The sequence below is a fragment of the Ambystoma mexicanum genome, chromosome 3q (assembly GCF_040938575.1).
Source record: "Ambystoma mexicanum isolate Mex_15411 chromosome 3q, UKY_AmexF1_1, whole genome shotgun sequence".
NCBI lineage: Eukaryota > Metazoa > Chordata > Amphibia > Caudata > Ambystomatidae > Ambystoma > Ambystoma mexicanum.
The window spans coordinates 1128450918-1128464309 of record NC_090926.1 but is presented as its reverse complement, the minus strand read 5'-3'; the positions used below and the strand labels follow the sequence as shown (position 1 = coordinate 1128464309).

Here is a 13392-nt window from a genome sequence, read left to right as displayed (position 1 = left end):
ACTGAATGAGGGCTGGTAGAATAGGAACCATTTGGACAGGGCCTCCAGACATTTTAGTGGGACCTTTGGGTGCTTTGGCCACATCCTCAGGTTGAAAGAAGCTTTCATCCACCACTGTTCTGCTGGCCCCAGTGTCTCTCCTGGCAGGAGTATCCTGGCCATTGACAAGAACACTGTCCACATAATACACCTTAGAGTTAACAGGTAGGGAGTTATACACAACCCTATTCTGGGGACTAACCAGACCCATAGGCTCTAAGTTTACAGTTGCTTGAAGACCCAAGGGTTCTTCAGCAAAGAGTTCAAAGTGGGCACTAGCCATCTGTACTTCATCCTCAGGAGTGAAGGCTAAGGAGACTGTGCTGATCCCTGCAGGTTTACCCTTGCACTTGGGATCTCCTTTGATATGGTCAGTACCCTGACAGACATAGCATTGTCCAAATGCTCTCTGGAAGGGTGGCTTGTTCTGACCTCCTTCTGGCTTGTGGCCAGAAGGTACAGTAGCCTGACTAGGTTTCCCATGTGGCTTACCCTGGTTATTTTGTGGTTTGGGGCCCTCTTTGGGATAGGAATTATTAGAATTCTCTTTGGAGTCTTTTTTAGGCTGTTTCTCCCCATCCTTCTTCTGAGTTACCCCAGAATCCTTGTGAGTGGCCCTGTTGGCAACCCACAAGTCAGCAGCCTTAGCTAGTTTCCGGGAATCCAATTCCCTGGAATCAGCCAAGTGTTGTCTGAGCTCAGGAGAGCAGGCATCATAAATAGTCTCCAACATAAACAAATTCTTCATACCTTCATAAGTGTTCACCTTGTAACCCTTAATCCATCCCTCTAAGTTTTTCAAACATTCACTCACCCAGGTAGCCCAAGGGGTACCATCATGCTTTTTGAGGTTCCTAAACCTCTTAAGATACTGGGAAGGGGTCTTCCCAAACCTAGCTATCAAAGCTAGTTTCACACATTCATAGTCCTTCCTATCCTCCTCCCCCATCTCCATTACCACATCAGTTGCAACAGGGGGAAGCCTAGAGAACAACCAGGTGAGTAAGTCATTTCCTGTGATGTTCTGGAGCCCATGATTATATTCAAACAGAGACAACCAATCCAACACATCCAACTTAGGCTCATACATACCAACCAATTCTTTAGGCATCCGGGGTCTTTTAGGACTGGAACTTCTAGAGGAGCCAGAGAGAGAAACATTCTCAACAGATAATTTCTTCATTTCTAAGTCATACTTGAGCTCCATTTCCCTTAGCCTTAGTTCTTTGTCAGTTTGAGCATTAAGTTTCTTATACTCCAATTCTAGCTTCATTTTCTCCAGTTCAAAGTACTGAGGACTAAATGTGGGACCTGGTAAAGGTCCAGTAGGCACAGCAGGTAGAGCAGGCAGAGGCCTAGGGGGGACAGTTACAACAGCCTCACCCTCCTCTTCTGACTCTTCCTCAGAAACATCAACATTTTGCTCCATGTTAACTTCAACACTGTCATCTACAGTTGCTGGAGTGGTAGGTTCCTCTGAACCATCACCCAGACTTTGGTTAGCTAACAATCTTTCAATCAGCTCCATTTTCTTGCCCTTAGTCAGGAGATCCTTATGTTTACAGAGCACTCTTAAACAATCAGCAGTTTTGGCTGCAAGGGACTCTTGACTATAGCTTTCTATAACTGACATGTTAGAGGTTTTACTTTTTCAGTGCTAAGCTTTGTGGTTAGTTGCACTAAGGTATCTAAAGCACAATAAAATGTATACTCAATACAAATCCCACCGCTGTACACCAGTGTTAGGCAGAAACCTGTGCAGTTCCCTTGGGGAACACTGCAAAAGATTTAAGACTACAGGTAGAGCAGTAAACCCCTTTGGTAGCAGTCTGTACCACCCAGATTTACCTGGTAGCTGTGGCTGAGCAGTCAGACTTCTCTCAAGAAGAGTTAGGCAGTATGTAAAGTATACACAATATGTACCAAAACACAATAGCACAAGCAAACACTGACCAGAGCTTGGTTTCAAAAGTATATAGTTATTTATTTAAAATACACATAAGTTAAAAACACTCTAGCAAAATATAGTAAACACTTCAAACACAGTTATAATGAAAGTAGATTCAATCCTTTCTCCTATCTAGACAACTCTAGGTTAACACCACTTAATTAAAACAGAGGTGAGTGCTTAACGTTAGATGACACTCTAGTAGTTTCCAAGAAAGGGAGAGAAAAAGCAGAAATGGGTTAAACACACCACTCTAAGGTCCAGAACACTTGCAATAGGCTCAAAGAAGCACAAAGTCACAGGTGAGCAAAAGTCACTAGGCAGGGCCCACTCTTAGAGTAGCCGGAGCGAAAATGTGCCCAAGATCACACTGTTAGTTAGAGATTCAAAGTCTTGCAAAGAGTCAAAAAGAGTTTAGAGTGGCTCAGAAAGTTTAGCCAAAGTGTCCCAGGCACTCCCAGGTTCGAAAGCCGGGGACTAAATCTACCCCGTACAGTCGGTAGCAAGGGAAGCCAGGCGGAACACAGTACCTTAAGCGGAAAGGATCCTCCAGCGGTGGCAGTTGTTCCAGGCAGTGGCAGCAGGGCTCGACGTCGGTCAGGGGAGAAGAAGTTCTCGCTGAAGAGCAGAAGAAGAGGGTCGTTGCACTGCCCGGGAAGAAACCAGCCGCGGAGTCCTCCGGTTAAAGGGTTGGTACCGACTTTCGCGGTATGGGGGTAAAGTGTGGTATTCCGGTTGCCGGGGGGCTTGGCACAGGCAAGGCGGCCACGAGATACCTCAAAGAACGGAAAGAAGGCGAAAACTGGTTGTCCCCACCAGTCAAGGGAAGGAGCCACTCCGTTAAGAGTTCTCCTCGGTCGTCGGGAAAAAGTGGTGAGACGGTTCAGCAGGGCTCCACCGGGTGGTGTCGTCGAAGCAGGTCGGCTCAGCTCTTCCCTCGTCGGATTCTTGGTCCTGTGGCGACTTCTCAAGTCCCAGTCCCCAAAGCCCTGCTTTTATGCAGCAAACCCCCATTCACCCAGCCTAGCTGTCACTCAAACATGCTAAGTGGTGAGCCGGGCGGCTCACCACTTGGGCCAATCAGGACGGAGTGCGACTTGAGTTACCAAGGTAACTCAGTCCAGGGTGCCTAAATCCCCCTCCACCCCTCCTAAGTACCCCAGACAGAGTGGCACCACTTTGGAGGGCTTCTGTGGAGAAGCCCGCCAAAAGTGGAACAAAGGGCTCCACTTTGGGTCAGAGTTACAGAGGCGAACACCAACGCCATTTTAGAATCAAGTTTTGGCAAAAAGTCCCAACCGGAGTTATAAAAATAAATATATAAACCGGCGGTATGTTTAAGGCTACCGTAAATAAATAATTAAATGTGTTAGCCTAAAACAATGGGAAATCCCATAGGGAAATATTCGCGGTCGAATATAAAAAGTAGTTTCCACTGCCACCAGCCAAAACTCGATCAGGGGGGACGGAGACGTGCCCCCTCGACTAACAGACCCTGGGGCAATCGAATTGCCCCAGCCAGTACGTCCACAATATGATGGTTTGTACTGGTTCTGTTCAGGATTCAAGACTAGCAAAGTCTTTGGTGACTTTACATGCCCTGGGAGACAGTAGTCAGTCCCAGGGTATGGAGTCTATGTTGGGGAGTCCCTAGGACACCCCTGGGTCACGGCACAGAGGGTGCTGTGTGACCCACATCACAAAAATACATGAGGCCCTATGGAGTAAAAGACCCCATAGCCCATTCAACACAAGGTTTAACCAAGAAAACACACTTCAACATGTCCAAGAGTGAGGGTAAAAGAGTCTCACTCTTGGCAGGAGAAAAAAATTAAACCCCAGAAATCCAGCAAAGCTGCTGGGGGACTCACTAGGTAGGGAAATTCAGCCTAAACAGAGAATTCTCCCTAACAAAGGAGTATCCCCATCTGTCTTTGCTTCTCTGATTTGCAAACCACTGGTTGAAGGGGTTGCATTTATTTTTGCTTATTCAACATGATCTGGGAAAGATCTTAAAAAATGCAAACCTTCGCCCGTTCATAGTTGATTGAGTCCACTGCCTGCAAGTTCATAATGTCTTTTGCCTGTAACAATGCCACTACGGAACAGTTTCCTGCCGACTGCCCCAACCTATGTGTGCCCAGTCTAGTGAGATCTCCTTTCCCCTGATCCTTGAAGTGTTCGGACCAGTTTCATTATCTTCATCTCCACATCACAGGGCATCCCACTACACATTAGACTGAGAGTTATTTCATCTTTCCCTTAATTTCCACAAACCAGAAATCCTTTTCCAGGCCGATTATCTCATCCTCTGCAAGATGCCAATCCTAGCTGTGTATTCCGATGTATTGTGCCCGGGGGAAGGCATTCCCCGGAAGTCTGTCTTTTGAGCCATCTCTTCTGCCCTTCACCAGTATGGTTCCTTTCCATGCACCTTTCCCCTCCATACCTCTGTGGGATCTTTCGAGACACCTCCTCACCAGCTCCTCTCAGATAAGGTCCCAGCAGTGCCAGAAATGACTGGACCTTGCTTATCGTCTCTAACCTGAGCACACCCTCTCCACTCCATGGTCTTGGGTGGGGAGAACCTATCAGACACTCCGGAGAGTGGCAAGAAGAGGGCGAATTCCTCAGCCACCGGACCAGACCTTAATCTGGATCCACCTCTCTGGCCACAGAACATTGCTAACAGCCCAGTCCCATTACTTGGCCGCTCTCCGCTTCCAGGCTATAGTGCTGCAGCCTCCACAATTACTTGCTCACTCTCACATTGCTAAAAAGGCTACTAACTTCCAGAGGACCAAATCTTCGATTGCCTTTGGTGACAGCCTACCGGGCACGAGGGGGGGTCTTGCTCAAATACACCCAGGTAAAGAACCTACGTCTGGAGCTCTGTTAGAAAGTGGAGATGTTTCCCGAGCCCCCTTGCTAGGAACATGAATCTTTTTTTCGCTTCCTTAGTCTCTTTTAGTCCTTACCCAACAGGCATTCAGATTTAGTTCTGCAAACACTTAGGTAAGATGTTCATATTTATGATCAATCATCCTGACCTTCCAATCCCAGAACCTTTTGCTTGGACTTGGTGATTTTTTTTTTGTTCCTGTCCCTGGTTGAGTGGTAATCTTTTTTCCCCTCTCACCTAGTCTTTTACTCTTTTTATGGGTGACCTTTTTATGTCTCTCCATAGTGTGTGATTGGAGTTATAGTTTCCTATAACATTTGGGCTTAGGCTGGGTTGCCCCTTTGGACTTCACCCAAGAGGTAATGGAAATTACAAAGGGAACTACTGTTCCCAAGAAGCAAAGTGGGATTCCCATTCCCTTTGCATTTTATATAGTGAGGCAGCACTCCTCACCTTATGTGGAGTGCTGGGGAGATACCAGGTAAGTGAGAAAGGGGATACAGTGCAATATTTTTGTAACAATTGCAAGTTAACTGGCTGGTGGCAGTGATTTTACCTTAACAAACCTATAGTCCTATTACTAGCAGGCTGTCAAAACAGCTATGGTAATGCACAGGTGGATTACCATTCTCTAAGAGCATCAAGCTCTTCCTTTTTCCCATTTTTTTAGTATCCTTGTTCTTTCTTAGGTCTTTTTCTGCAGCCCTAGTTGGTAAAGAGCATGGTTGTAGTTTTGTCTTCTGCGGGAGTCCTTTGTATTCCCCGCCGAGGCTCCAGAGTGTTTGAAGGCAGGAAGTGAGGGAGGAGCCCAAGACTCTGCAGCCCTTTGTCTTCCACCTTGCCTGAAAGGAACCAGTTCCTACTGGGGAGCGGCTGTCCTGATTGGACAGCCAGCTCTTCCTTGCTGTAAACTGCAGTGAGAGTTTGCAGAAGTTATGTTGTAATTTCTGATAAAAACAGATTCTGGAACCTGCCGTCCAGCCGACCACTGTAGCTGAATCCAAAGAGAAAGATTAATAAAAGAGGTTGAACGATTTCCAGCTACCGGAGAGCTAGCAGTGGACCCAAAGCCTGATGTAACCCTTCATTACAATCGACCTGGGGGTCCTGAATGTGATGGCTCTTACCCAGAGGATGGCGAGTTCCACTAGTCTTGAGACGACCTGCAAAACGAGCCATCCCTCGATGTGCTGTGACCTTGCTGAGCTGCAAACCTCCAATACCAGGGGACCTCGAGCCTGAGTGCAGTACAATGTCTTCCATGGTCTGGGTCCTGCTTAAACTTGTTTGACTCCTGCTGGACCTCCAGAGACAATTCGAATCCCTGAAGCCCCCCCCCACCAGAGTGCTGGACAGAGAATAAAGAGAATCCGACCAGTGATATTCCTTCTTCATTTCGTGCCTGTGAAAGGGCGCCAAATACATAGAGCCGTGAGAAACCTTGATGAATCCTTTGTTCGAAGCCTTTTCTGATGACTGCTGCACCAGGTTCCCATCCAGAGTCTGTTTCCTTCATCTCCAGAGCAAGAATCCAGGGACCAGGCCTTGTCTGCTGCATCCTGAAGGCATCCCCCAAGAAGCTCTCCTTTTCTGCCAAGGTACTGTGTTTGGCTTGGGTAATACTTACCACAAGTCCTATGTCGTTCCTGTGAGGCGGAGTGGGTGATTCGTGTGTTTGAACATACAGCTCGCCGAGGCCGAACGATGGAACTCCTACAGGGGTCTTCTGTGAAGTCCCTGAACACTTTGAACTAACTCTGACACTAGTACTTACTTGTGCCAAGAGATATCCTCTGGAACTCTGCCTTTCCTGTGTCTGAACTCTATCTTGACCTGCCTACAGCTGGCTCCTAGACCACTAGGGTCCCTCTGCTGCCTCTGAGAAAACTCATGCTATAGAATAGGGAGGACTCTAAACGATGAGGCTTCGGTCTTGAAAATATAACAAGTGTTGAAAGTACTTACTTGCAAATGAGTTAGTGTTTTAACTTTATCTCTGAAATAGAGTAAGTTACAGAGTGTTACAAAAGTTATTATTACTTGCCTTTAAGTTGCTGGTTGCTCAATGAAAAAGTATATACATTGCTTTACTTACAATGAACAGTGTTCCACTCTTCTTAAAAGTAATTGTGTTGGTACGGTTTTATTATTTTCTTAACTGAAGAAGTGTAAAAGCTTACCAATAGGGTTTACCCACCTTGAATAACTGATCTGCTTCAGTGCATTTCTAAAACAGTCTTGGAGTTAATACTTGTCTGTGAGTTGTTTGTTGACCTGCTGAAAAGTATATGGGTCCTTGTTTACCCTCAACCTCTTATTGCCTTCTAAAAAGTCTGCTAAGAGTTATTACTTACCCTAGACCCTATAATTATAATCTACACTTCTGAAAAGTATCATTGGTTAAACTGCCTATTTCTATGCTTATTAAGTAAACATTTTTAGTTTACTGCGTATTTGTTAGGCGTTTATACAGCAAGTAAATTGTGTTTCAAAGCACACCGAGGGCAACAGGGAGGGAGCATGGGATTGAAAAACAATTAAGACTGAAGGATAAAGGTGGACTACGAAGCCTTGTGAGCATTCACAACATACAAGTGCAGAGAGAAGAGAGGGGGGAGATGGAGTGGAGGGTAAGTGCTAGGAATGCCCATGCTCGTGAGTGCGCCATGGATGTAAGTGCTCAGTGGAGGAAATGCTAGGGAGAGGTCAGCTACCAATAAATAGTTAAGTGCAGACCTATAGTGGTATAGGCCAATGGGTGCCAAGGCAAGTGCTGGGAGCGGGCAGAGGCAGAAGGTGATTGGGTGAGGGAGACCATGGCCCAGAAGGACACATAAGGGCCCTTGTCACCAATCATAGTAATAGCGTAATAGTTTAAATACCAGTAGGTTATACTGACCTTGAATAGCTGCTGCTCGTCTTAATCTGTATTATTGGGTTGTGCTTTTCCTGAATAGCTTTAGTGCACTTCTAAAATAGTTTCACTGTGTTCACACGTATCCCTGATTAGCTTAAGGCCCCTCAGGAAATTATACAAGTTAAGCCCTCTGAACTGTGTTCTAAAAGTAACATTGGTATGTAGCTGTATCCATTCAGACTAGAAGAACGTTACATATGTTGCAAGATATACTTCTAACAGTGTTGGTCTAATTAAGTGATTCTATAACTAAATAACACTGTATATGCTGCCCTTGAATTACTGATGGTATTCTAAAAGTCTAACTATTGTGGTGTGACTCCCCAAGAATATCTTTATGCCATTCTGAATGCGTTTCAATAGGTTGGACTCACCTTGAACTGCTAATTGCTATTCTTAACAAAGTTATACTTTGGTTTGTATACCAAAAGTATTAAGTTGGTTTTTATAATTGTGTTTATATGATATGTGATAGTACTTACCTTTCCCATGATTTATCTTGGCCTACATGTATTTATAATAAATCATTTGTTTTACAATACACAGTGTTTGTGTTTCTTGGGACCATATGTGTGCTACAGTTTCTTTGTACCAAGCTACAACCCTCTCTCCCCCCTAAGCTGCTCTGACCATGCTACCTACATTCTCAGGTGGTACAGCCTTATACTAAGAGCAGAGTTTTTGTACTGCCTCAGATATGATTTTATGAAGCCCTTAGTTGGATTTAGAAAAACTGTCCCAACAAACACCACCTTTGAGCTATTACTGCCTACTATAACACTCCCAAGCAAACTTTCTTCTTAAAGAACAAGGTTGTTAGAAGACTTTTTTGATGGTCTCCTTCCCTTCTCCGGGCCTTTCCCGGAAAACATTCCCCAGTCAGATTTTAATGTTGTTCAGGCTGCCATTATGCAGGAGCCTTTCAACCCCATGGTCTTGTGACTTGGACCATTGAACTTGGACACTGCTTCCTTATTTGTCTATACTTCAGCTAGAAGAATTGGCAAGCTTCAAGCTCTTTCTCCATCCTTTCCCCTCACTCTTTGGCCGCCCTCCCTAGGCCCTCCTCCTACCCCCACCTGTGAGGCCAAGACCCTCAATGTCATCTTTGATTCCACACTTTCCTTCTCTGCCCACATCTCTGATGTCTCTAAAAAGTCAAACTTCCTACTGCACCTCCTCAGAGGGACTCTGCCTTTCCCTCTCCTTCCCCCAGAAGCTCATGGTCTCCCAAGCTCTGGTTCTTTCTAGGTTGGACTATTGTAACAGCCTCTTTCTAAATCTACCTGCCTATACTCTCCGCCCTCTGCAATTAATCCAGAACAGGATTGTGAGACTTGTCCTCGGCCTTAAGCCCTGGTATCGTATAGCTCCAGCTCTGAAATCTCTCCATTGGCACCCAGTGGATGCAAGGATTAAATTCAAAACCCTCTGCATCGTCCACAAGGCTTTCTGGGGCCTCGGTCCAAAATACCTTCAGCTATCCCTCTGTAAATACCTCCCCTCTCAAGCTCTTCGCTCCTCTACCTCCAACTCCCTCAGGGTCAGTCGTTTTTCAAAGAAACGAGCTGGGGGTAGATCTCGGTCTTTGGCTGGGGCCTCCCTCTGGAACAGCCTCCCTGCCACTCTAAAACTGGAGGACAACCATCTCCAGTTCCAGAAGCACCTCAAGATCTTCCTCTTTGCTTCTGCCTTCACCCCTCCCTCTCCCCTGCTGATCTGGTCTCTCTTGGCACTGTGCACCTGGCCACCCTCTGTCCTCCAGGCCCAGGTTCCTGCTCACCTTGCCACCCTCCTGCACTGCCTCCGGGCCACCCCTTGCAGTGGGGTCTGTATCTGTACCCATACAGTTCCCCCCCCCCCCCTCTTTCTTCCTGCACTTATCTGAACTACCCTGTCTGCTGCTTTAAACTCAGCACTTGCCACTTGCTGGCTGCACTGCCACCTTTTGTTGCTTTTATTATTTATTTATTATTATTTATTCTGTTCTCCATTTGCTCTGCACTTTCCACTTGTCCCCCCTTCCGTGCACTTGCACATTCTCAATGTCACTGGGCCTAGTAAGATTGTTGTTTTATTCTCCCCAGTTCCCCTCCCTTGCTTTGTCGTTCTCTGAAACACTTGTGTATGAGCGCGATAGAAAAAATATCAATTCAATTTCTTCAGTTGATCCTAACATCATAGTTCATAGAGATAAAGTTGTTTCATCCCTTCATCCACAAGGCCTTTTTTAAATGTTACTTGCAATAGGAAATTAACCTCCCAGTCCCAGAAAATATCGATGTGGTGAGATCTCTGAAAAGTTATTGGAAAGAAGAAAAACATTCATAAAAATCTATCTTTATAACAAATTTAACACATTTCTTCAGAGTTATCCAACGTCCAGGTTCCACAAAGTTATCATGTTCATACCAGCAGAGTCAGTGTCTGTTCCCATTGTGGAAGTCTGTAGTACAGCTATCTGGGCCAATCTGCGTATTGCTATTCAACTCTTGTTTGAACCCAGGCTAACTCATATGCTGTCCAGTTGGGAAGGAGGAGAGCAGGACACCAGAGTAAGGTAAAATGTCCTTTATGGTGATTCTGGTCCTCTTAGTCCTTGCACACTCTCCTTCACAATGCCCTCCCAGCTGATTCTCCAAGCATATGCTATGCAACAAATTCCAAGGCAGAATTAGGAGTGGGCGGATGGCACAAGGAGTGGAGCCGAACACTTAGAAGGATGGTGGAGGGAACCCGACCCAATCCAAAATTCTTAAAGTGACAGTCTCCTCTTTCGCAGAAGTTTTTTCTTGTCCAGCATGCAGCGCAGTCTTAGCCAACCAGTTGTGAAGGAGGGAGAGCACGGACTAAAAGAGTACCAGAATAACCAGAAAGGTATTTTTTCTTAAATACTATCAAGAGCGTCACAGGTTCAAATAGATTTATAGACCTCAAACTCTGGCCATATGCTTGTGCCTTTAACTCAGTCTTCAGGTCATAAAATGCCTGGCACTGCCTTGGATCGCGTCTTTAAAGCTCAATTAGCACACTGCAACAGGGGAGCAACCAATCAGGTTACTCAGAACGTGGGCTGAATCTACTGATCCAAACCTGCGTTCAAGCAACCTGCCGGCTGCTTCCCCCACCCAGTCATATTCCCCCAAACCCTCCTTTACCTTCATGGTAAATCTTCCCATCCCTCCCACTTACCTTATGTTCTTTCGTGGCAGCACTGCTGCACCTGTTCCCACTTGGTCTCCCTCTCAGCCACCATGGAAATGGAAGAGGTGCTCTGTGTGGAGTCCCGCCTACCTGATCCATGGTGGTCATCTAGAGAAAGTATTTTCTTTGAATGAACAGGGCGCCACGCGGTGTCCCGTTCATTCAAAGAAAATACATTGCTCTTAGCACCCTGGGTTACTTGATTGGCAACCCAGGTTGCTAATAGCAACAAACCTGCATTCTGCAGGCTACAACGGTCCCCGGCATTACAACCCTCGCTTCGATTAGGCCCCGGGCTGTTACCAGCCAGTGCAGCCCGCAGAACGCTGGATTATTTCTATATTAGAACATTAGAATGTTTGTTGTTCCACTGCAGAGAATGTAGTGGAAGAGGGGTATAATGACTGACAAGAATCTTCTGTTCCAAGAGTCAAATGCTTTTATTTCATAATTACTTGTTTTAAACATACGAGTCAATCCTCATTGGGAAGAATGTTCTAATAGCAATAATTCCCCTTCCTCAGGCCATTACCAGGTGGTACTATCCAGTGACCCTCATTAAATGCAGTCACTTAATTCCCTCTGAATGCAACATTATTGCTTAAGTGGCTATGTTAGCTAACTCTTCAGGTGTTCAATCCACAATGGCTCTCTGCAATTTTTCACCTTGTTTGAAAGGTAGTCAAAGTTGTAACGGGAACAGATTTTGATGCTAAAAGCTCAGTAAGCTGATATTTATTTAGGAATTATCCCAGAGACAGATATACATTAAGACTTCATTGTTTCGCAGAGAAAACAATTGCATTCATGAGGACTACTGAGCATCTGCCCGGCTCGTTGCATATTCCTTTCAGGAATAGGCTCACTTTCCTTAACAGGTCTATGATTGTGTATCCTCACGACTTTCAAATATACACTGACACAGGAACAGGGTCTTAGATGATCTAGGTGCTGGAGAAAGGTAGCATACTGCACTACCTTTATTTTGTACATTTGAGCGGTGCACCCTTCAAATGTTGTGCACAACCACGACCAGTCTCCCTCTAAAATAGTCAGTGACAACATTGGAGGTGGGGGCGGATCAGTATTTGAAAAACGTACATTCTATGCAACCAGTAGAGTTTACGCTGAGATCCAACATTTTGACGAAGAAACAGCAGCTTCAAAAGTGAATATATTCAATAAATCTATGTGACCAATATTAGATTTACAGGGCTCTTAGAGCACAGGATTTCAGTACATGATACTTTCTCCTTTTTTTGTGGCATTGCACAACAGTCAAAATATAAAACAGTTAACACAGATGCTATGAAGGGGGCAAGTGATGACCCTCTTGTACAGGTGCTGAAAAGCAGCCAAAGACAGGTCAATACACGAGGTTACAATTTTTTCGAGCTCCTTACCCATTTCCTTGATGTTGGAATCAGTCTGCTTCCCCGAGCCCTCTCTCTGCTCCTCCATGGAGGAAACGCTGACAACGCGCTTAGAGTGGCGGACTGGGCTTGTTCTACTGGGATGGTTTGCTTGGGGCAACAGCCGCAGGGACTGCATTTCCTGTCATTGTAAAAAAGAAATCACTGGTTATCACTTTGAAAAAAGATGTACATCAGATCATTTGATATAAGAAATAAACAAAAACCCACTAACCTCTATCGGAGAAAGACTACGTTTTCACAGATAACTGACAGGTATATAAATAACCTATGCAAAGTATTATTCAAAAAGGGCCCACAAGAGAAATAAAATACACCAAGCCATGGCACAACACTCAGTCACTTATGTCTCATAAAATAATTAATGTTAATTTAAATGTCCCCTCTCATTTTCTATATTATATACACACACACTTAATTCAGTGTTGCAGCACAATGGAGAGCAAGGGATGCACCATATGTTTTGAGAATGTAATATTTCAGGAGGTGTACAATAAAGCAAATACATATTTGATTAACATTTATGTTATCGATTCAGACTTACATGCAATGAGAGCATGAGCTCTACAGACAGGATTAGTGCGAGAGGGAGCAAAAAGAAAAATGTATGTACTAATAGCCAAGGATATTTCATTTTTATTTGCATATTAGTTTCATCTTAAAACTTTTTGCAAAAGCAACCTTTCTTACAATCACATTTGTCAATATTTCATCTTTTCTTTTTCCAATTTAAATTAAACTGATGCTTAAAGTTCCATCTCCTACTTCTCATCACACTCTTATATTAGGTTGAGTGGGTCTCTTATACATTTTACTGCAGCTAGTGATAGTCCTAATTTCCTTCCTCTTAATAACAGTAGCCACCGTTCTTCAGGCGTCATCATTACGCGATCTTCAAGAATCTGTCCGAAGTGGAAAATCCTCAGCATTGTCAAGGCCTTACATTCTG

The 13392-nt window shown here is 44.8% G+C and overlaps 1 protein-coding gene across 6 annotated transcripts in view; it reads right to left on the bottom strand.

Annotated features, from left to right (window-relative positions):
- PNPLA6 (patatin like phospholipase domain containing 6) overlaps positions 1-13392 on the bottom strand; it is a 1092789-nt gene that overhangs the window by 927544 nt on the left and 151853 nt on the right. For all 6 annotated transcript variants that reach the window (XM_069603923.1, XM_069603925.1, XM_069603924.1 and 3 more), the window contains exon 11: positions 12414-12564. In XM_069603923.1, the coding sequence (XP_069460024.1) occupies positions 12414-12564 (151 nt within the window). The remainder of the gene's footprint in view (positions 1-12413; positions 12565-13392) is intronic.